Here is a 22,427-nt window from a genome sequence, read left to right on the forward strand (position 1 = left end):
CATGGGGCCAGCATGACTAAGCCGCTTGTGGCAAACCAGAGCAGCGCACGGAAACACCGTTTACCTTCCTGCCGGAGCGGTACCTATTTATCTACTTGCACTTGACGTACTTTCGAACTGCTAGGTTGGCAGGAGCAGGGACCGAGCAGTGGGAGCTCACCCTTTCACAGGGATTCGAACTGCCGACCTTCTGATCGGCAAACCCTAGGCTCTGTGGTTTAGACCACAGCGTCCCCCACAGGACTTATATAGGAGTAAGTAATCAGAAGATGGCAACTGAATACACTCTGGCAAACAGTACCACTCTTTTTATAATATTGATATTTTATTGCAACCCATTTCCCATAATTCACTTAAGCCATTTAAGCATTCTGTTATTATTTTCCCTAGCTGACACTGACTATAAAAATGTGTGTTCGTACTCAAGTAAGCCCAGTTTCGGTTGCGCCTGTCTAGAAAAAACAGGAAAACTGAATCCTGGTAAATTGATTAGGCAGCTTTATTAGTAGATAAGTTCACATCACACTGATATAGTCAGCCAAGGCCTGAGATGAATCCCAAGTGTCGCTGACTATGCTGCACATAGCTTTTAGCCGCCAAAGAGCCTCTTGAGCAGTTACGGTATCTTGGTCCAGCCAGTTCTGATAGAGGCACAGCTTGGTGAATTTGATTTGTTCTCCACGTTGGGCTATGTAATTCTCCAGCTTCTTGGCAAACTCCAGGAGTCCAGCAGGTTTGATACAGTTTGAGCTGTAGGAAAATAGGGTTAGACTAGTCCATTGCTGTTTGCAGATGACATTTGTATAGAATAATGGTTCTTCTCCCATCACAGTAACTACACTAAGAAAACACTTGGTTTCATATTACTATGAATTAGACATTAAACAATTAAATTGTTCAAGTACTCAAGTATAAATACTTCCCAGCATCAGCTTCAGAAAAGTATACTAGGAAGAGTCATTTTCTTTGGAAATTGACACCTTTCTTTAAAAGTAATTGGTGAATGAATGAAAATACAATTGCGCATTGGATCCTAGTACAGACATACCACTCTTTTCCCCCATGCCCCCTCCCCAATAGGGCTTTGTGTTCAGAGGAAGTGGAACCTACCTTAAATCCAGATGACAGATGGAAGATGATGAATCTTCAGAAAAAATGTCAGCCAATGCAACAAGCCTGTGATTTCCTAATAATGAGGGGTGGAAGAAAATCAACTATGAATGTTAGGGAACATATAAAGCACATAATTGCAAGTGGTAAATGGTGAAGCAGCAGCAATCAGGCCTAGTCTACTCATGCAGCACAATGCCATAGTAGACTGCACCCCTTCAGGCAGGAGATTAGGGACATACAATTTTTAATATTCTGGCATGGAAACATGCTAATAAACCCCCATCACATTGGTGAGTAAAGTTCTGACCCAACTTGTTCCTTGCCATGCAGGGTTTTAAAATGAGGCTCCTATGTACAATCTGAAGTGGTGCAACCCATTCTACCACTCATTGAAGAATGAAGTTGAATTCTATATTCTGGCTTATATTCCTTAAATAGCTACTTAAGCACTGACTGTTTAATCTCATGCAACGTGACCTTTGGCAGTCATTTGCAAAGTCTCAGTGCAAGTTAGTCTATTCTTAATCTTCTCTTTCAAATGTTCAAGGCTAGTAAAGCGTGGCTTTCCATTAGCCTTCTGTAGTGCCCTGAAAGGGTGCAGTAGTGAGTCTAATACTTCTCATGAAGCATGACTCCTTCTGTGCCAGTGAAGCACTGAGTTCTTCCACTTATTTCTGCTGCATGTGTAGACTAACCTTACAGCAGACATAATTCAGCACCATTTCTGTTTCAGATCATTCTGAAACTAGACAATGATTTAAGCACGCAACATAAAAGCCCCCACATATTGAAGGATTGAGCATTCAGGAACCAAATTAGAAAGGGTGGCTAGTTGAACAGGTGAACTGGAAAAGGACAAAAAGTGCCCTGGGCAACCTTTATCGACTTAGTGTGGCCTGAATTTTGGTAAGCAAGAGGCTACATGTGTCAAAAAATAGTTGTGCCTGAAGTCCTCAGCCTATGCCAGTTGGGCTTGAAGGACGGGACAAAAGTACCAACATTCTTGATAACATAGCATCCCTCCTGTACGTACCCAGCCTATTTCCAGGGAGTCTGAGGCTCTTCAGTGTTGAGTTCTTCTTCACAACGTTTATTATTTCAGACAGGAGCTCAGCGGTGCAGTTTTCAAACAGCCGACAGAATGAAAAGGTGATTTCTATTGCAAGAGGAAAATGAAGATGTTCCTCCTGTCTATGGTTTGAAATTAGATTCATTGCTTGCATAGCCCAATGAAGGCAGCACCACAGAGTGAAAGCACAGTTATAATCCAGTAAGGAGACTTAAGGATGTACTAATGGACAGTGTATATAAGCACCCTTTTCCTTTCTCTCTAAGCTTTACACCCCTTTTGAATACACCTCCTTAGGTGTGAAGTAACTTTCCCGTCACAATGTGCTAGCTTTCTTTTTCTGACACCACTCAACCTCCATCAGGTAGAGCTATATGGAAAATGAGGCAAAATCCAGCTCTTCACAAAACTATTAAATTGAAACGACACAGTTTTTGAAACAGGATGACCACAAAACTTACAGGCCTCTGCAGAAATCTCCTTCTTAACTGCCTGCAACGGTGGTCGCTGATAAGAGCCAATACCAGTTTGGAGAAGGCAAGTGCATTTAATGTACCTTGAAGAATGGGATCCTGTAGCAGGAGGAGGACTTCTTTTGAGTGGCCAGAAAGGTTGACATCATGAAAGCTTAGCTTCTTCAGGCTTGGGCTGTATTCTGCAAGAGAAACAGGATCTTAAGAGAAAAAACATGGAGCCCCCTGCTACTTACAGTTTTTCTGTTCAGTAGCATGTATGCTGAAAATCTTGAAAATAATATTTTAGACTAGTTTAGCTCTGCCTGCAGTTCACACAATAATCTTGTATGCCTCGCTGACTGAGGGCCAATGATGTTATTATCTCCTGGCAAATTGCTACCATTGCTGAGCAGCTGTGGAAAAGGCAAAATTGCTTCCATCATACCTTTGAGTGCCTGTAGGAGAAGCCCAACTTCTTGAGGACAGGAAATTGCAACGCTGTCTAGAGAGAGGCTCTGGAGAGACCTTGAGGCCTTCAACACAGGCACCAGGAGACTTGTCTGAAGAGGCTCTCTAGGGAATCTGATTTCAAGGTGTTCCAAATGGCTCTCTAGATCGGGGGGATGGACAACAACAATAATATTGATTAAAGTAGGAAGTAATGAATTAAGGTACATAAAGTGAGGGGAAGTGGGAGAACGCAAGCTGGCTTTTTCCTGAGCTACCACACCATGGTTTGAAGCAGTGGTGAGGAACCTGTCCACATGCTGTTGGACTACATCAACATTATATCTGACCATTGGCCATGCTGGCTGGGACTGATGGGATTTGAAATGAACCTAGGTAAGAAGACTTAGAATCAGATTCCAAATCAGGCTGCATCACTAACACCATTCACTTCCTCTAGCAGGCCAAGGTGTTCTATCTCAGCAGTTGTACCAAAACAATCAGGAGCTGTTTGCATCCACTGCACTGACTGTGCAGACAGTACAAAAATGAAATGCTTTGCTGCTCTTTGAGAGGGCAGGAGCCTCCTTAAAAAGAGGCTGCAAGATAAGCAGCAAATTTGAAGTGACTAGGCGGCCACTGCAGTGCATAAATGAAAAATTAAATGATCTCACATATGCAGGAAAGGAAAGCGAATGATAAAATGTTTGTCCGGAACTGGTCAGTGCATTACCTGGAATCTCTTCTTCAAAGGGTGACGAGTCCCAGCTCTCTTCCGGCCTGCCCCGCTCTGTCGCGGTTTTGAGATCAAAGCTGACCAAGAGGGTCTGAAGCAACGGCACAGCGCTCAGGAAAGCATGAACAAGATTCATGCAGGGGACATGCGAGAACATGTCACTGATGCGCACCACACGGAGGCGGTAATCACTGTGGCGAGACAGGGCCCGGAGCCCAGAGAGGATACTGAAGATGCCGGGGCCCAGGCCTGGAGAACACATTTTAAGAGGCAGGAATAGGCAGTGAAAACACACAGCAAGATTATTACATCACATATCATCCCCTTAGGTTTTTGTGGTCCTTAAGCCCCCAACTCCCAAAGTTGTCATTAAAAAGAATGGACTATTGACTACTCCAGTGAGTCTCCTGCTATGATGCCATGAAGTAAAAGGGGTTTTGTGTTTCTCAAGCTTCCCATTTTCTATTTCTAGAAAGTTTTTTTTAAATAATAGGGTTTTGTTTTTTAAAAAATGAAAGCTTTTTACTGATTACTCCTGTAGGTACCCCACTATGATATTTGATTCCAAAAGGTTTTTCACGCCCCTACAAGGCCTCACCCATATCTGTCCATTAAATTTTGTAAACTGCTTTGAGGTTTTCTTTCTACAACCCAAGTGGTGCACAATTTTAAAGAAATGAATAGATAAAAAGATTTATTGTTGTTGTTATATCTGAATTTAATAATGAATGATACAAAACTATTTAAAACAGGATAGAAAAACTGATGGGGAAGTCTTTAGGAAAGGAGCCTTGAGAAATGAAGTTGTTGCCATGCCCCCCTTTACATTTTGATACACCCTGAACTATGGATCAATGTGGCTCTCAAAAGAAAGAAAGAAAGAAAGAGAGAGAGAGAGAGAGAGAGAGAGAGAAAGCTGCCTCTGCTTTTCTAAAAACACCCGAAGACAAATGTTTGGTTTCTCACTCACCATTCAAAGACAGAACAAGTTTTTCTAAAGACACCCAAGAGCTCAGCAGGTTCCCCAGCATCTGGCATGTATTCCTGGTCAGAGAGATGGAGAACACTTCCAGCGTGGACACACTTCGGAAATGACCTGTTGTTTTCAAAGAAGGCATCCCAGCAGATCGGGTTCCCTCTGTGCAAACTGTACCAGAACTACTGGCAGCCTCTTCTGAGAGACGGGAACAGCTAGCAAGGCTTTCTTCCTCCTCGGCATTCCTTCTTTCGCTACACGGTGCATTCTCCTCCTCTTCCCTCGCAATCGCAAAGACAAAGTCGTAAAGGTCTTCTGACTCTGCAGGGACTTTGCTGCTCCTCTGATGGCAGCTGCGCTTTTTTGCTGTTACAGCTTTACGCCTCTTTTGATATTTTTCCAAAGTAGGGACATCTTGAAATGTCTTTGCTGGGATAAAAGTGACAGATCCCTCTTCAGCACTATAACTTTCTGAACATGAGCTCTGCTGCATTTTGCTTTGCCTAGAATTGCAACCCAATCTGCATCCCACCGGGGCTTTTAGAGTTTTGCTGCTAGTTTTGGCCAATTCTACTGCATTTTGAAAGCCCAGAAGAGATTCTTGAGGCACACTAGGCAACAGTTTCTCATTCCCCAGGCCACTATTATTATGCTGGTCACTGACTGATCTCTGAAATAGCTGCCTTGAACCCCAAGGCTCTTCATCTAGCTTTTGGCTCTGGTCAACACATTTCTCTCTGCACAGATGGCAAAGGTTTTCTTGGTCCAGCAGTGTTTTTCCAGGGTGCCAAACCCCAGCACTCATTTTCAGAATGAGGGCTAAAAGTGCTGGGTCAGGGTCAGGCCAAGAATACATAGAGAGGTGGTTCACAGCCCCATGATGAATTAGGCGATGAAGGAACGCACTCAACTGTTGCCTAGTAGACAGACTGGAGGAGAGGAGGTGACGGAATGTCAGGGATGTGAGGGAGACAGCCAAGTTTTCTAGGACGCTCTGATTGTGTTTGGCCATCAGCTCTGACACTCCCTCAAGCATGTTGTAGATGGTAAGCTGGGTAACATGCCGTGAAGTGTGCAGCAGGGGCAAAAAGGAAGGGTCACTTAGGCGCTGGTGTAAAGACACATCCAGGATGCCACGCAGCACATTTGAGAAGAAAGTTTCAATGAACTTCTTCCTCCAACACTTGATGCTCTGCAATCAAATTGAACCAAACTGTGATAAATTCCTTGCACCACAGTTTCTTACATCACAGTTCCTGCTGATGTGCATACTAAAGGTGGTGGTGGGGAATCATGTGATGGTATACATAGGGGGGAAATCCCTAAAGATGGAAAACACTCAAGTCTGAGAAAAAGCTATGCGCAAATTCTTCTCCCTGACATCTAATTATCTGTAGGTGAGGATGTTTTTGTATGGCAAAGCATTCATTCTAGTCTGAAGTAGTGTAGCCTAGGTACAGGTTTACTACTTCAGTGAGAACCTCATATTATTTACAGGAAAAAGGAAATCTTATTAAGTATTTTAAAGTAAAAACAAAATGGAATCTGAGACGTAGATTTACAGGAGTGCCTGTAAATCACATTCTCATTGCAGTTAGGTTACAATATTGTGTGAGCTTCTGACAGTCCAAACCATACATTAATTTTGTAGTAATTAGAAGGCAACAGAGGTCCTGGGCTCCTAATAATCTTAGTAAACAAATTGCATGTGTTCATCAAATCCTCCTCTTTAATTCCTTAGTGTGAACCCAATTTGAAAGGGTAACTTCTCGCTTACTCTGCTTTCCACAAACTGGAACTATCTATTGCAGGGGTGGGGATCTTCTGACCTGGGCCCAGATGCGCCTCCCCATCCCACTTAATTTCATGCAGCCAGCATACATTTCCAGGGAGCTCCTCCCCTGTCCCCAAACCTTCCAGCAACCACATCCAACACACCCTGCCCTGCTGGCCTTTCCCTTGGGGAATGGCCACCAAGAATAGCTGTCAGTTGGGTGCTGCCGTTGGCAGGGGCTCCAGGTACCAATCCTCCTCTTCCCGATTCTCCTGCTCTAGTGAAAATATTGCCAGTGGCATGTGGCCCCTGGAAGATTGTCTACAGCAGAATGCGGTCCTTGGACTGAAAAGGTTCCCCACCCCTGGTTTAGATTGCATTCCCATTTACACACATTTTGGAGTAAGTCTAATTGAAACCAGTTAAGACTGATCCAAAGCATCATCACAGAAAGTTAACCCCTTCAGATATAAAATCCATTTAGCCATGAAGGTGGAAAATCTGCTTGTCTCAGGTATGTCAGCTTTGTAGTTTGCCTCCATAACCTACCTCTAATCTAGAAGGTCTTGTTTTCATTATGTCAAACCAGAGCTTGCACCATATAGGTTGGGTTGAGAGACCTGAGGAAACATAACACATACTTTAAAAAATGGACTATTAAAATGTAAATCTATACCGTTAATTATACGCATACAGGTAAAATTCATAACTAATTACACATAACTTGTAACATAATTAAAGCAAGCATTCCATCTCTGATGAAAGCACCAGACTTCAGAATAGCTGAAGCTGAAAATTCAGTGTCAAAACTAGGCTTCAAATGTAAACACTGAGACTTGAAATTATTGCATAGGGTTTTTCGTTTATTATAGAAGTTATCTGTTAGGTTATTCTATTTTGCACACAGGAACCCTATGCTGAAATGACATTTACTCAATCCAGCAAGCCCTCAGTCAAATTGAGATTTGAATCAAGACAGGCTTCATGTTAAAGTGCATTATGCATTCCTTAAGAATCATTATCCGGATACTTTAAAGGGTGTATCTTGAAAAGTGGGATTTATTAAATTATAATAGGAATATTTGATTTCTTCAGCAAAGGTTACAAAATTGTATGGGAGCTCATGATCTAGCCCAATCTGCTAACATCTCCTGTTGCAACAATTCCCAAATCAAACTGAAATAAACTGGCAGCAGCATGAAAATATATTACTTGATATCTGCCCTTGTCCTATGGAGCTCAGACTAACTTTTTAGCCTGAGAAGATGGTGAGGCTGAGAGAATGACTAGTCCACTGCAAAACCTGTGACCATGGATTTGGACATGGTTTTAGTTGGAATATAGGATAGGAAGCTGCCATATATAGATTTGGGCCTTTCGTTTTTCTAGCTCAGTATAGTCTATAAAATGACTGATACCAACTCTCTGAAACTCTGGTTTCAGAAAGCTGGTGCCAATCATTTTATAGGCTATACTGAGCTAGAAAAATAGCTCTGGTTTCAGAGAGCAGCATTTTCTAACCCTACGTCCAGTTGCCAGGTCTGAATCTGGGACCTTCTGTATATGCTCAACCCTGAGATAGTAGGAAAGTTAATCCCTTCATTACTGTACTTTTTGAGTTCTTAAACTAAAGTACTGTATGTTGTCTGGTGCTCAAAAGGTTCTGATAAAGCTCTTAAATACCATAAAAAATAATAGCTAAAAACTATGTTCTGAAACCCATCTGCTTTTGATTGGTGTAGCTTATTTGTGCTGTTGAATTCAGTAAGTATATTGCCTGAAGCTGCAATCCTATGCTCTTATGCTGTGATCCTAACCCCCACTTACCTGAAAGTATGCTCCAGTGAATTCAATAAGTTTACTTCTGAGTAGACCTAGGATTCTGATGTTACTTGGAAGCAAGCCTCCCCAAAATCAGTAGAGCAGACTTCAGAGTAAACATGCACAGGATATACAGTTCAACACATTTTACCCTTGTCAAGAATGGGGGGGAAACCGCTTGACCCAGTTTACTGACACCAGGGCAACAGACACTTGGGAATATGGAGAGCAAGGATTTGTCTCAACCACAAAATGAATTAAGCACACTTGGTGAAGTGTGAACAAAATAAACTTTTTAAATGCACCAGAGAGAAACTAGGATAGCAGACAACAGTTTGCTAGCACTATTGTATCCCCGCCTGTCCTCCAGACCAGCAAAGTAGCTCACCCTTTTTCACAGCGGTCTCCTCAATTCGCTCCAGGTAGTAGATGTTAAGCAGAGGCAAGATTCCTTGAAGTATCGGACCTGGAAGTGCTTTTGCGGGGAGAAATCAAGAGAAAGCTGAATTTCAGTTAGAGAAAGGAGGGGTTTCAGGTGACGCGGCCTATTTAGAGTGCCTCGATTCCTGGCGTCCTTTAGGGTAGACCCTCACATTTAAGAGCGCCAACACAGTAACTGCCCGTAAATCCTAATTCGGGAGAGACCAGTGGCTCCCTTTCCCCTTCTTACCCCAAACCTCTCTCTCCACGCGTCCCATGGCGGAGCTGACTGCCGCCGCGCTGAGCTCAAACAGGCTGAGGGGGCTCCGATCAGATATCTCTTCCGCAGACTTGGCCTCCATACTGTTCAGGCTCCTGGTCTACTCAGCGAGAACAGGGATGGGCTACGCCATCTTGGGAAGGTCACTTATTGTTATGCGGACGTATGATGCTGCCATACTGAGCGGGTCGACTGTTTCCCCGCCCCTCCTCCTCCCTCCTCCCCTCGGCGCCATTTTAGCGGAACTGGCTGCGGCCATCTTGGTAGAGTCACGAAAAGTAATGTGTACGCCGGAGGACGACGCCGCCACCCCGCCCGCGTACGTCGAGAAAGGGAGCCATCTGAAGAAGGTCGTCGCCGTCGGAAAGCGCGCTGTGAGTGGGCGGGATTTCCGCCGAGGTTGCGGGTGACCCTTCGGCGTCCTTCTGGGGAAGCGGAGCCAGGCTTGAGGGAGATTTGCGGCGATGGGGTGGCAGGATGAGAAGGCGCTGGAGGGCCGGAGCGGGGACCCCGAGGTGAGCGCAGACCGGGAGCCGGCGAGGCGAAACATCTTTGCTCTGGCCTCCGGGATGCGGGATGGTGTGCTTTCCCTCCCCCTCCTTCCAGCCTCCCCACCTCTGGGCCTCCCTCTCTTCCCTCCGGGTTTCTTTTCTTTTTCGTTTCTTCTCCTCACAGAGCGGCCGTTGGAGACCTGCTCATCGCTTAGACTGCAGCCCTGAACGTACTTACCCGGGAGCAAGCGCCGCTGAACGCAATGGGACTTGCTTCCGAGTAGACGCTTATAGGCCTGCCCTGTCAATGGGCCTTCTTCCTTACACGGTCCGAGTGCCGTAGCGGGTGGGGTAGAAACAGCCATGGGCGAAATGCCTCCCTCGCCACCGGCTTCTGGGTTTTCCAGAGCTGACCCATGACTGGAGGCAGAATTCAGTCTTCGTTGTGTCTCCTGTCGACACTCCCCTGCTTTCTTCCTGATACTCGCAGGTTAATCTCTCTCTCTCTCTCGTGCCAGAGGCCCTCTTTTTATTATTCCCCCCCCCCCAATCCTTCCCTTCTCCGAGTCATTTTTCCTCCTCGCATCTTGCTTGTTCTCATTTATTTATATTTATTTTTCACCATCATAACAGATAGTGCCAAATATCTGTTCTCCGTTGCCAAAGGAAGCCCAGAATGGAGTACAGTGAAAATTAAAACTTAACAGGTTTTCTTTAAGGCCCTGACTTCCGTGTGTATATGTGCACACACATGTGTTCTGCTCTTCAAGTAAGAGATCAGCGGTTTCTACCCCTTCTTTTTAATAAGTGGTCTCTGCCAGAGGTTTGCTGTTTAATATATGTGTTCTGCCCAGTGCCTGATGTAATATTCTGGTTGCAAATATTAAGTATTATACAGCTGCTGTTCTTTTCAGCATTGCTACAGTTCATATCTTGAATTCCACTATAACTGTATTTGTATGCTTGTTGTGGCTGATTGTCCTTTATTTATCCTGTCCCATATTATGTTGCTTCACAGTATGTTCAGTATACCTCTGCCTCTGACTCTCCCATCAGTCTTTACCACATCCGTTTCTCAGTTTGTTCTACCCATATCTAAGAGGCTTTCTTAAATAAGACCCTCTGTGGCTTAGCCTTATTTCCATTCTGCTCTTTGACACCCACCCTTGTCAGGATATCTCCAGTGCCTGAAGAGCTGGAGCATTTCCCATGAGTTTTGATCTGGTTCTAGTTAAGCCGTAATTTCCCCTCAGCATTGGGGACCTATTTCCACAGCAATACTGTGGTCACTATACCTCTTGCCACCAAGTCCCTAACAGGTTAGAAAGATGCCTAGTGAAAGGTTTAAAGCCCAGCCTGTTAAAATGTACATATACATTGGTTTTGAATATCAGTTTGAAGGGACCCTTTTAAATAAATATCTAGGAATAACAGACATTTTTGTTATAACAGACATATATATATGTGTTATGAAAGAGAAGTTGTACAGTACTACATAGCGGAAATGCAAATAAGTGGAATTGGTTTTGATATGGTTAAGTATACTCTTATTATAGAAATATCATGACACTTACGAGTCTATTTTTATTTTCTTGCATCTCTGCCCAGGAGGAAGAGGAGGAAGAAGAGCTCGTGGTAGGTAAACTTTATTATAATGACAACGGGGAAAGATTAATCCTTTGAGAGCAGCAGACTTCTTAAACCCTAGTCCATAAAATGTCCTATTTGTATTTAGAAAACCAGGGAAAGGTACAAAAGGCTGGGGGTAGGGAAGTACAGGCATACCTTGTTTTATTGAGATTTGCTTTATTGCGTCTCACAGATACTGTTCCTTATGAGGACCTGGATGCAGCTGCAGGCAGCCTGACCACTTCCAGGGGAAGGAAGCCCCCTGATGACCTTCTTCAGGCCACAGGAGTGGAGCTAGCTAGGGCTGGAACTGAGGTTTTCTCCCTCCTGCTCCTGCAGTCAGGGGGGGCATGGCTTAATAGGCTACAGTATAGTGGAAAAATGACTTTTATATACACTTGGGAAACAAATGGTTTTGTGTGACTCACTTTATTGCGATATTTCCTTTATTGTGGTGGTCTGGAACTGAACCTGCACTATCTCCAATGTATGCCTGTACTTTGGTTCAGAACTGAAAGTGCATTAGTTAAGTTTTAATACATAGCTACTTTGCTGTAGAAAGGTTATTTGCATCACATTTTGCCATACAGAAAGTGCCATTCACATCCTGTCTGTCTTCAGGATCATAATGTTTAATAAGGGATACTTATAGTGACAAATAGTTTTGAATATCTCTGGAGTCCCACAACAGTTTCTGCATATGTATACTTACTGGCATAGGAGTACATATTGATTCTGGCAAACTTGGGTGTAGCTTGCTTGCTTTCCCAACAGTATATAACTTTTACCTAGGCACTGATAAGTCACAAAATGATAAATCAATACACAAATTGTGTTTGTCAAGTGTGATACAAGTGCTGTTTCTTCTCCATATCTATTTTGAACCTTTTATATATTGAGATGTGGTGTAGTACTGCATCATAGGCTTTCCCTGCTTTCAAATACTGCAGTTTAGGAGGATATTTTTCAAACACCCACAACTTGGTTTTGTATGTAACTTAACCATAACATTTCCCCCACAGTCTAGCGCAAGAATGAAAGCCATCTGGATTAGAATCCATATACAGGTTCTGCACCTCATTTAAGTTAGGCTTGGTTCACATGCTCCTTATTTATAATCCTGTTGTGGCTCTTGGTTCTACCTTAGAAAAATGATTGTAATTTACCTGACTGTAACACTAAAGCTGGAAGTGTAGAGGTAGAATATTTTGACAACAGGACTGTTAATGCCTGCCATTTTAGATCTCATCATTTGTATGCTTGTCATTATCATCTATCCAGGACAAGTTATAGCAAGCTTTTATATTCTAGCTTGTGGTGGTAAAGTTGAACCTCTCTCTTAGCAATCACTCATTTGCATTAACTGTGCCTATTTTATATCTTCCTTTTTGTCCAGGATCCTTTAACTACTCTAAGGGAGCATTGTGAACAGATTGAGAAATGTGTGAAAGCTCGGGAACGTTTAGAGGAGTGTAATGCTCGAGTGTCATCCAAGTCCCATACAGAGGAGAAGTGTACGGAGGAACTTTTTGACTTCTTGCATGCTAGAGACCATTGTGTAAGTTTGTTTCAGAGTAATTTCTAAGTGTGAACAGTATTTTGTGGCCAAATACCTTATTTCTCCAGTGTTGAGCCACAGACACTTTATTGAACATCAATATAGATTGAATAACTGAATTGAAGTACTATTTTGACATTTATCTTGTGGGTGTGGAATTACACTGTAGCTTTATAAATTAGTTTTTTAGAAGTGTTATTATTAATTATTTCATTTCTACACAGCTTTATATTTTAAAGGAAAAATCTCAAAAGCGGTTTACACCGCATTAAAACATCAAATAAAACAATCCAGAATAAAACATTACTGAAGAAGGTCAAATATAAAGTATATATTCAAAGCAACATTACTAAGAGGGAACTAAGATATTATCTTTTTAATATTCTTTATTAAAAATATAAAGAATTATGAGACAAAATAAGAAAAACTAGAAAAAAGAAAACATAAACTTACAAGATTTTTATAACAATATCCTAAAATAGTATCTTAAAAATTATGTGAAAAATTTGTGAAATATTGTCTTGTTGCTTCTAAAGTATATTTTTCTGTAACCAGCTTTCTTGATTGTAAGTAGGCAAGAATATATTGTGCAATAATGCAGTTGGTTCCCAGAGGGAGCAAAACAGTAGCCCTCCTCAGGTGTTATACTGAATAAAACATGCTAGCTTTGCCCTCCATTCCATTTGATTGCCTGTGGGAGTTGAAAGATAAATTCCTGAAGTGTGGAGCCTTCTGCACACATTTTAGAACACTGGTTTTCCATGGTTCTGAAATGTGTGTGGAGTCTCGACAAGCACAGGAGGCTCCCTGTTTCAAAAGCTCACCCTCCCCAACTTGGTGGGAGATGGGAAAAGTTAAGGGACAGAGCTAGTACACTCATTCCAGCTTCCCCCATCACATATTTCTCTTGGGTATAATGCCTAAAGAAGGCTATTAGGACTAATGTATGTGTTGCTAAAGAAGCTCCTGTTAATTTAATTTGTTCATCTTTTGGTTTTTTCAGGTGGCTCATAAACTCTTCAGCAAATTGAAATAAATGTTAATATAAGCCTGTGTCGTCCTCATGCATAGCTGATGAAAACCTGAGTGTTCAGTTTGAGTAAACATGCAGCTCTGCACGTGTGATATGAAAGTGAATGCAACTAGCTCTGTGGTAATTCTGGGAGAATTTAAGAGTTGCCATCAGGATACATCTGTTATGTAGAAGATTTGTGGCTGCTTAACAAAGTGTTTCTGTAGACTTCTGATATTAAAGGTATTTCCTGTCAAATGTGAAAATGTTTGCTTGTTATGACAGCCAAGACATCTTAGCATGCTCTGAAGTTAAACATAAAAAATTAGGCAATTTAGTAATGCACAAGATCCATTTTTTCATGACATTGAAAACTTTTAATTGCATATAGATCTTCAGAAAACAGCAACTAATATCCTTAATAGTAACCGTGAGGGAGAAACCAAAGAGGAGGTCAGAACACATTTATGTATAGGTGAAAGAAATATTGGAAAGGATGTAGGTGGTTAGGCAGGTTGTGTGTGGGGACAGTATGTGGTTTTAGGGTCCTAAACAATATAGTCCTGTGTGTGCTGCTGGCTACCTCTTTCCACAATGTCCATTGCTTTCTCTCAATAATATGCATCTTCCTATTCCTTTATAGTAAGTGTGGGAGGTAGAATCCAAAATTTAGAAGAGATTACAGATTAGAAGAGATCATGTAGATAGGTTCCGCACATATTATTATTATGTAAACATTTCTTAGTGAGATATATTTTTAAATGGCATTCTGTCTACATTGTCACACATGTAACCTGGAAGCTTGTATGTAATCTTTCCCATGCTACACATGGTGCCTATGTGGTGTCTATCCCAGCTGTATTTGCAGCTGCCTAGCAGCTGTGTTTGCCTGTAAAGCTGGAGACATTCGTATACCAACATCAAACTTACATTGAACGAATCCTAGGAAGGAAAGAACTCCCCACTGTGGAAGATGGACACAGAATCAAATCAGCTGAGTTCCTACACTAGCTGCTTTTATTTCAAACAATTCTGATGACTGTGGTACCAAGTTTGCAACATGTTCAGGCAAGCTACTAAGGCTTATTTTGTCGTTTTGTACCATGGGCCCCCATTTTCCTTTCTTAACATCAGAGCTACAGTCTCATCACTGTCAGGACTTTTCTTACAATCTGGTCAGGTTTCAGCCGTATCTGAAGTAAGAGCACCTCTGAAGAGTCCTTGGCAACGCCACGGGGACCTCTGGAATGGCAGGAGTGTGTGAGGGGAGGGAAGCTGATCAGAAGCCAGTTTAACAACCCAGTGTCTGCCTGACCTGCAGACATCTTGACACAAACTGGGAGAAACTTCAGCCACTAATCTTTTGAATGTCAGACAACTGCTAAAAAGGATAGGTTTCCTAATTTGAGGAAACATCCTACGGAAAACCTCTAGGGTAGATTTCCACTTTGAGGACACAGATTCCTGAAGGTGTGATTGTTTCATGTGAGAGACCAGTGAATTACCTTTTAATGGCAGATATACAGTGGTACCTCTGGTTACAAACGCTTCATGTTACAAGCTCCCCTAACCGGAAGTAGCTGCTCCTGGTTGCGAACTTTGCCCCAGGATGCGAACAGAAATCCTGTGCCTCCAGTGGGAGGCCCCATTAATAAAGCACGCCTCAGGATAAGAACGGTTTCAGCTTAAGAACAGACCTCTGGAATGAATTAAGTTCATAACCAGAGGTACCACTGTACTTTAGGACAGTCTTCCTCAACATTGGGTCCCCTCTAGATGGATTACATCCATCAGCCCTGGCTACTCAAGGACATACCTCACCTGGGTGGCTTGCAGGGACTTTTAAAATCACACAGTAGGAATTTGCTTTAAACTAAGGAAGAGTTGTTAAATGTCATAAACTTGGGTTACCTTACATATCAATTCAGCACTGAAAATATCGATTCAGCTGATGAGCCAACATTCCATGTTTGTGACTGCTCTATTATAGCCACAATACACATCACACACAACTTCATGGTGTAGCCCCACAGTGCTAGCAAGCTGAAATTGGGAAGAAAAAACGAGCTCCTCATTTGGTTTTCACATAATTGAAGAGCAGATGCAGACCCATGTGGTACGTCAGAAATGGAAAACGTGCGTCTCTAGGCTGTGTCACCCTAAACTTGCTGGACCACGGGCACCTGGCTGGTGCCTACCAGATGTTTTGGACTACAGCTCCCATCATCCTCTGCCCTTGGCCATGGTGCCTGGGCTGATGGGAGTTGCAGTGAAAGGCACATCGTCGGCTACCTCGGCTGCAGACCTAGGCCACTGACCGTACGTGCTGGGGGTCCCACCCAGCAGGCCTGGACCACAGGTCCCCCATGCCTGTGCTAGAGGTAGCAAGACGTTGTAACCTGTGCCCGAAACGACCTGCTTGGAATGAAACCTCCGGCGGCACGCGTCTCGGCAAAAGCGAATTCTCCGATACCTTTCGCGGTACATGCCTGGCGCAAATGCACGAGGCTCCGGCAACCCGGCGTCCGCCGGAAAAGATGCCCACCCCGCTTCGTCAGGCTGCTCTGCGACGCTTAGCAGAAGAGGAGGAGGAGCTTCTGCGTCGGCCGGCCTCATTGGCGCTGGAGCCGAGCGATGGCGGCTGCACGCACTGCAAGCGGGAAGGGGCTGCTGCTGCAGCTGCTGCGGAAAGAGGCGCCTTTGCCGACGGTCCCGTCCTTCGCCATCGTTCCCCGCCGGCACCGACACGCGCAGAAGAAGAAATGGGTGAGGCGCGAGGGGCCTCGACCCCGACCCACAGCTCCTGCGGCGTCCTCCCGTGCCCAGCCCAGTGAAGCCCCAAAGGACATCCCGCCCCGTGCCCTTCAGCGGGTCCCCGCCTCGTTGCCTCCTCCGCCCCCCGTGTTTTTATTACCCACCCCGCACTCCGTCCAGTCCTCGGCACTTTGTCCCGGCTCTGCAATCCGGCCTCTCTCTCCCGCCTCGCTTGCCGTGGCCTCCGTTACGTGAAATTAGCGTGTTCGCCTGGCCCTTTTAGAGAAGGCTTCTTGGTAGGAGCCCGTTCTCTGGATCAGGGTTTCCCAAACTTGGGCACTCCAGCTGGTTTTGGACTACAACTCCCATCATCCCTAGCTAGCAGGGACAGTGGTTTAGGATGATGGGAATTGTAGTCCAAAACCCAAGTTTGAGAAACCCTGCTCTAGATAGGGATGTTGCACTCCAGCTGCCATTGGCCCCCAGCCTGCATTGTTCCTTGAGTTGTAGTTTTCCTTCTTCTGTTCCTCTCACACAGTTGTGACAGACAGCTTCGAGGCTGTTGCAAAATATGGCATTTCACCTGAACAAATACCTTAGTTTGTATGAGTTACTTTCAGGTACAGAATATGGACCTCCTGATGGTAGAATTCAAGGCCTTCCGTGGACCTCTTCTCACATAGAATGTGTGTGCCCTTAAGAAGGGAGCTGTTCCCTACTGGTGCTATCTTATGGGGATGTGGGTGGAGGACGTTGTATTGGTCAGTCCCTGATGTCAGGATTGGCCCTGGTCTTTGATTTCACTATACACTCATACATCCAAGCACTGTAGGGCCACATCATGGTAAAGAGGTGTGTGGTGCATATAATGCCCAAACATTATCAGCACTAATATTTTGCCTGTTTCACATTTTCATCCATGCAAAGGCATCCACCACTCCTCGCGTGCCTTGCACCAGACGGGCTCTGCGGGTCTTCGACATGACCTATGGTGTGCAGTTTGGCAGCCTCTGGCCCTCGATCCGCATCGGTCTTCTCTCGGAGCAAAAATATGGAGCTCTTATCAACAATTACTGTGATGCACAGAAGATCACCCAGGAACTGGAAGAAATGCAGGCAGCGGATTTCATCTGGGAATCTGGGAAAGCAGAGCAGGACCGGGATCCTGCAGCTGAGCAAGGTGCCAGTGAGCCTGAATCATGCTCAGAAACTCAGACTGAACCCTCTGAGCCCCAAGCGCAACCTCCTCATTCTCCTTTCATATCCATCAGTCCCAACATAAAATGTTACACATTCCCCAAAGGAGATATCAGCCTTTTTCATCCAGCCAGGTACATAGCTGATTTTGGGTGAGGAGATTGGTGTTGGGGTACTCTTCAGCATGTGAAACTTAGCCCATGGATTTCTTCTTGAAATGTTCTCCTCCCCACTCCCCTAAATCTGTTCTGGGGTTCTCACAATCCTCTGGAGTAGATTTGGGGAAGTGTCAGGACAGGACACATACAGAGGGGTGGGGATGGGGAGTCCTGTTACACAAGTGGAACTCCTTATTCTGATGGGCAGCAGTAGTTGAATACTGCCCATTACTTGCAAACTTCTAAAATACCCACTTGCTGCCAATGACAACAAGTGGATCTTTTGCCTCTCTTTCAGTTGTTAAGGTGCTTAGTTCTTGCTTCTTAACTTTTTTCACTTAGTAAAGCTGAGTGTAGGGACAGTCTTCTCTCCCATGAAAATATGGAATAGATGGAAGGGAAGCTAGGTGGTGTCAAAGCCCCTGGTATTATATTGTGCTCTTACTGGCAGAACCCCACCATGCACGGGTGCGTGAGCGTGAATGTTATATGCCTTATACTGAGTCAGACGTTGGTCAGTATTGCCTACACTGACTGGCAGCAGCTCTCCATCATTTGTCTTTCCCAGCTCTACCTAGAGATTCAAGCTGGAACTATTTGCATGCAGAATGTATGCTCCACAGTTGAGCTGCAGACCTGCCATCCTGCCAGTGCATTTTAAGTAGGAGTTAATTGGGGCTCAAATTTCCTGTGCCTGCCACGCTAAACTTCATCTGTTCCCTTTTTTCATAGACCAGACATGTTAGGAGTTCTGGGCTATTATCTTCTGGATGCTGCATCCATCTTGCCCGTCTTGGCTCTCAATGTGCAGCCTGGCAACCTGGTCCTTGACCTTTGCGCAGCACCAGGTGGAAAGATGCTGGCCCTTCTACAGACTGGATGTTGTCGTAAGTAGAATTCTTCTGCAGCAGGTGGTGCTCAAATGGTATAGGCAGGACCAGTTAGTGAAAACTGTTTTTCCTATATCTGTCCGGAAAGAGTTGAAAGGATCAGATAGTTTGGTGTGATGCATCATGTTTGCTTCTGCTTGTGGTGCAGTGCAATTTTGATTACACAGGTTACTCTCCAGAACGCCATCTCAGGGAAGGTAGCAGGACATTTTCTCCGACCTCTTCCAGCTCCAACAACTCCTTCTCTCTTTGTAGAGCAGGGGTGGCCAGAGCGCCACATTCACCCTTGGCCAACTCTCCAGGCCTCACATGACAAGAGAGGGTGTGACCCACACTCTTGTGCACACACACAGAGGGCACACACATATTCAAGGCACACACGATCCATGCCCACCCAGCACTGTGTCTGCATTAAACATAAAAGATAATTTCCTATTATATGTCAACATGGGATGACTCTCTCATTCCCCCAGCATCCTAAATGTCTATCTGGTGGCAGAGTATGGCAAGTTTTTAATTCTGACTAAAAATATATATACTTTTTTGGTGTGTGTGTGTGTACACATACACACATTCATACACTGCCAAAACTGATGGGGTCTTCTTTTAAGGAGGTTGGCAACATATTCATCGTTTCTCAGTCATGTGCAAATTTTGGTTTGTTGACTTGGAGCCTCCAAGAGTCTGTCTGCCCTTGGTGTATGCTGTTGCTGTTCTTTCATTAGGACAGCTGGCTGCCAATGACCTCTCTGTTTCCCGCACTTGTCGGCTGCGTCAAGTTCTCCATAGCTACCTTCCAGAAGAGCTCAGCGAGATAGTGAGGATTACATCATGGGATGGAAGGAAGTGGGGTGACCTGGAGATGAATACTTACGATAGGGTAAGCATTGCTGTAGATAACATTACTGGGAGTAGCCCATTAGAAGAGCGCCAGCAGGTGCCTGCAGCTATTGAATGTATGATCTCTTCCATTCCCCCCTCACTTGTACAGAGCGCAGATTGCTCCTTTAGAATATATTTGCACCTTGTGGGGGGGGGGGTCGTGACAGTGGATGATACTGAACTTAGTCATATTGAGAGTGGACCCCCTGAAATCAATGGACTCGGAGTTAATACTTTGTTGAATATTACCTGGTTTGTCTATAGCCAAGACCTGTGCTTTCTGCCACATCTGATAACTCCTTTACTGGTAATGTATGTAACTTTGCTTCAGAGAGTCCAGCTGAAGTCCATTTCTATTGTAAACACCTAGCTAATTCAAAAATAATAAATTCCCAAGCCTTTTCCTTGATGTAGGAAAATAATAATTTTAGTTATCAGAATGTGTAGTTCTGGGATACTTTGAATGTCATCTACCTATTTTTACTTCCCATCTTTCTTCTAAGGCAGGCATGGCCAAGCTTGGCCCTCTAGCTGTTTTGGGACTACAATTCCCATCATCCCTGACCACTGGTCCTGTTAGCTAGGGATGATGGGTGTTGTAGTCCCAAAACAGTTGGAGGGCCAAGTTGGGCCATGCCTGCTCTAAGGAGTTCAAAGTGGTGTATCTGGTTTCTCCTCACAACCCTGTGAGGGTAGACAGCAAGATGGTGACTAGAGCCTAAACTTGCCCAGGCAGTTTCATGATTGAGTGTGGATTTGAACCTGGGTTTCCTTTTGTTTTAGTCCAGCACTCTAACCACTACACCACAATGGCTGTATGAGTATTACATGCAAGAGGCTTAAGAACAGTTGCAGTTGTAAATGGCAGGAGATGGCCTCCAAGATATCATCCAGTAGTGCCTTAAGGAGTCTAATGAGAAGCTGTGTGATATGGGACAAGCTGTGTGGGAGGGCACAAACAGGTAAAAGTCCACCAAGTTTAATTGGGATATATGCCCTCTATCTCATGCAGGTGCTCGTGGATGTACCATGCACAAATGACCGTCACTCAGTCATAGAAGAGGACAACAATATGTTCAATCCAATGAGAAAGGGGGAGCGTCAGATGCTGCCAATGCTCCAGGTGGAGCTGCTTGTGTAAGTGATCCTGACCTTATGTGATACATGTTAACTTTTGAGCTACACAGGGTTTCACATTGTGGGCTTTATTAAATCATTCACAGCATTGCAAATGAGTCCACAAAACTCTACAAAAGTGTTTGTCTGCCTGCCATCCTGCCCACATACAAATGTGTAAGGCTCTTGTGGCTTAAAAGACAAAGGGTTGCTTTTAACTAAGTTTTACTTGGAGTAGACTCATTGAAATTCATTGCTATTATTGTCTTAGGCCCATTAATTTCAGCGGGTCTGCTCTGAGTAGGTTAATTAAATATAATTCAAAGGATCCAACTTCAGGAATGCTTCCTTGCTTACTCTTCTGGAGGTGATTTGGTGACTAGAAAAATATTTCTTTAAAAACCTGGAGTTCTAGCCAAATTGGAACCCTTACTTTAATGTAATTATTCAGTAATCTCCTGATGCTAAGTTAGATTCTCCTAAGTCTATCCCAAAGTATGATGGTTGTTTTCAGCTGGAGCTCTTTTAAGCATTGTTGTGTAATTATTCTGTACGTTGTCTTGTGAAGCTGATGTGCCTTGAGATGTGAATCTTTAAATAAATAAAAAGTTCTTTCTGTTCCTTTCCCAGGGCTGGGATACTTGCTGCCAAGCCAGGGGGAGACGTCGTGTACTCAACGTGCTCCTTGTCTCAGCTCCAGAATGAGTACGTGGTTGAGAGAGCTGTGGAGCTACTAGCAATCCAACATGACATTAGCATCCAGGTTGAAGACTTGAGCTGTTTTCGAAAGCGGTTCCAGAACACATTTTCATTCTATCCTGACTGCAGACTTGGGGAACTCATCCTTCCCCATCTCACAGCTAACTTTGGACCCATGTATTTTTGCAAATTGCACAGATTGAATTAGAATGCGCATGGGACATGGCACAAAAAGTGGCCTGGGATATTTCCAACTTCCCTTGGACACCTGTCTTTTTGAATAAAAACTATGATGCAGCTTGCAATAAAAACCAGCATTTTGCTTAATTGACCCCACACCTGTGTGCCATTAAAAAAAATGACCACATTACTCACTGTCTGTGGTTGCTACCAAACAAACTCTTCCCTCCACAGATAGGTGGAAGTCATGTGTACAAGCCTTTGATGTGTGCAACTATCATTGAATACCACCCATGATTTCTGCCATGTATATTGGCTGCATAGGAATATTTTTTTTACGTAAGCCCATATGCTGCAAGTGGAATGTAAACCACTCAAGAGATAGAAGAGTATGATCCCAAAAGCACAGAATAAAAATGTTCAAAAATTGTAAACTTTTTTCTGTTTGCATACTTTACACAAACTTCGCAGGAGGAGGAAGACTAGTGTGCACCTTGCAGAGTTCCTCTTGCATATTAGACATATGTTGTTGGAGTGTCCATTTTCTAAATGTTCGCTAAACTTTTCTGAGAACTGACTACCTGATCTAGACCCTGTGTTTGGGTGAAGATACAAATATTTTCTTCCTGTCCATAATGACTTAATAGGCTGCTCAACCGCCACTTAAGACCTTTGGAACCAATGGCTACTGCAGGAAAGAGGTTATATACATGATGTGATTGGAATCTTAGACATGGCTGCTTGAAACTGTCATCTGGTGGATGGCATAA

The 22,427-nt window shown here is 44.0% G+C and overlaps 3 protein-coding genes across 4 annotated transcripts; 2 read left to right on the forward strand and 1 right to left on the reverse strand.

Moving 5' to 3' along the window:
* Positions 1–481: 481 nt before the first annotated feature.
* Positions 482–9,313, reverse strand: LRRC41 (leucine rich repeat containing 41). 2 transcript variants are annotated; one of them, XM_081009361.1, is made up of 10 exons: positions 9,062–9,313; positions 8,780–8,866; positions 7,120–7,190; positions 4,791–5,988; positions 3,818–4,069; positions 3,083–3,247; positions 2,739–2,837; positions 2,147–2,269; positions 1,111–1,186; positions 482–750 (listed from the first exon to the last, which is right to left on the reverse strand). In XM_081009361.1, exons 1-10 carry the CDS (start codon positions 9,171–9,173, stop codon positions 516–518), a joined length of 2,418 nt encoding a protein of 805 aa, XP_080865487.1. In that variant the 5' UTR covers positions 9,174–9,313; the 3' UTR covers positions 482–515. The 2 variants fall into 2 exon arrangements, with proteins under 2 accessions (XP_080865487.1, XP_080865488.1); XM_081009362.1 differs by lacking the exons at positions 8,780–8,866; positions 9,062–9,313 and adding an exon at positions 8,398–8,756.
* A 158-nt stretch (positions 9,314–9,471) lies between these two features.
* Positions 9,472–14,039, forward strand: UQCRH (ubiquinol-cytochrome c reductase hinge protein). Its single transcript, XM_081009604.1, has 4 exons — positions 9,472–9,606; positions 11,191–11,217; positions 12,608–12,769; positions 13,773–14,039. Exons 1-4 carry the CDS (start codon positions 9,556–9,558, stop codon positions 13,803–13,805), a joined length of 273 nt encoding a protein of 90 aa, XP_080865730.1. The 5' UTR covers positions 9,472–9,555; the 3' UTR covers positions 13,806–14,039.
* Positions 14,040–16,376: 2,337 nt separating this feature from the next.
* NSUN4 (NOP2/Sun RNA methyltransferase 4) lies at positions 16,377–22,091 on the forward strand. The gene is made up of 6 exons (XM_081009504.1): positions 16,377–16,547; positions 17,463–17,866; positions 18,623–18,777; positions 19,506–19,660; positions 20,675–20,799; positions 21,409–22,091. The coding sequence occupies exons 1-6, from the start codon at positions 16,416–16,418 to the stop codon at positions 21,683–21,685; spliced, it is 1,248 nt and encodes a 415-aa protein (XP_080865630.1). The 5' UTR covers positions 16,377–16,415; the 3' UTR covers positions 21,686–22,091.
* The last annotated feature ends 336 nt before the right edge of the window (positions 22,092–22,427 follow it).

Source organism: Podarcis pityusensis (genome assembly GCF_964106645.2).
Source record: "Podarcis pityusensis genome assembly, chromosome: 6".
Taxonomy (NCBI): Eukaryota; Metazoa; Chordata; class Lepidosauria; order Squamata; family Lacertidae; genus Podarcis; species Podarcis pityusensis.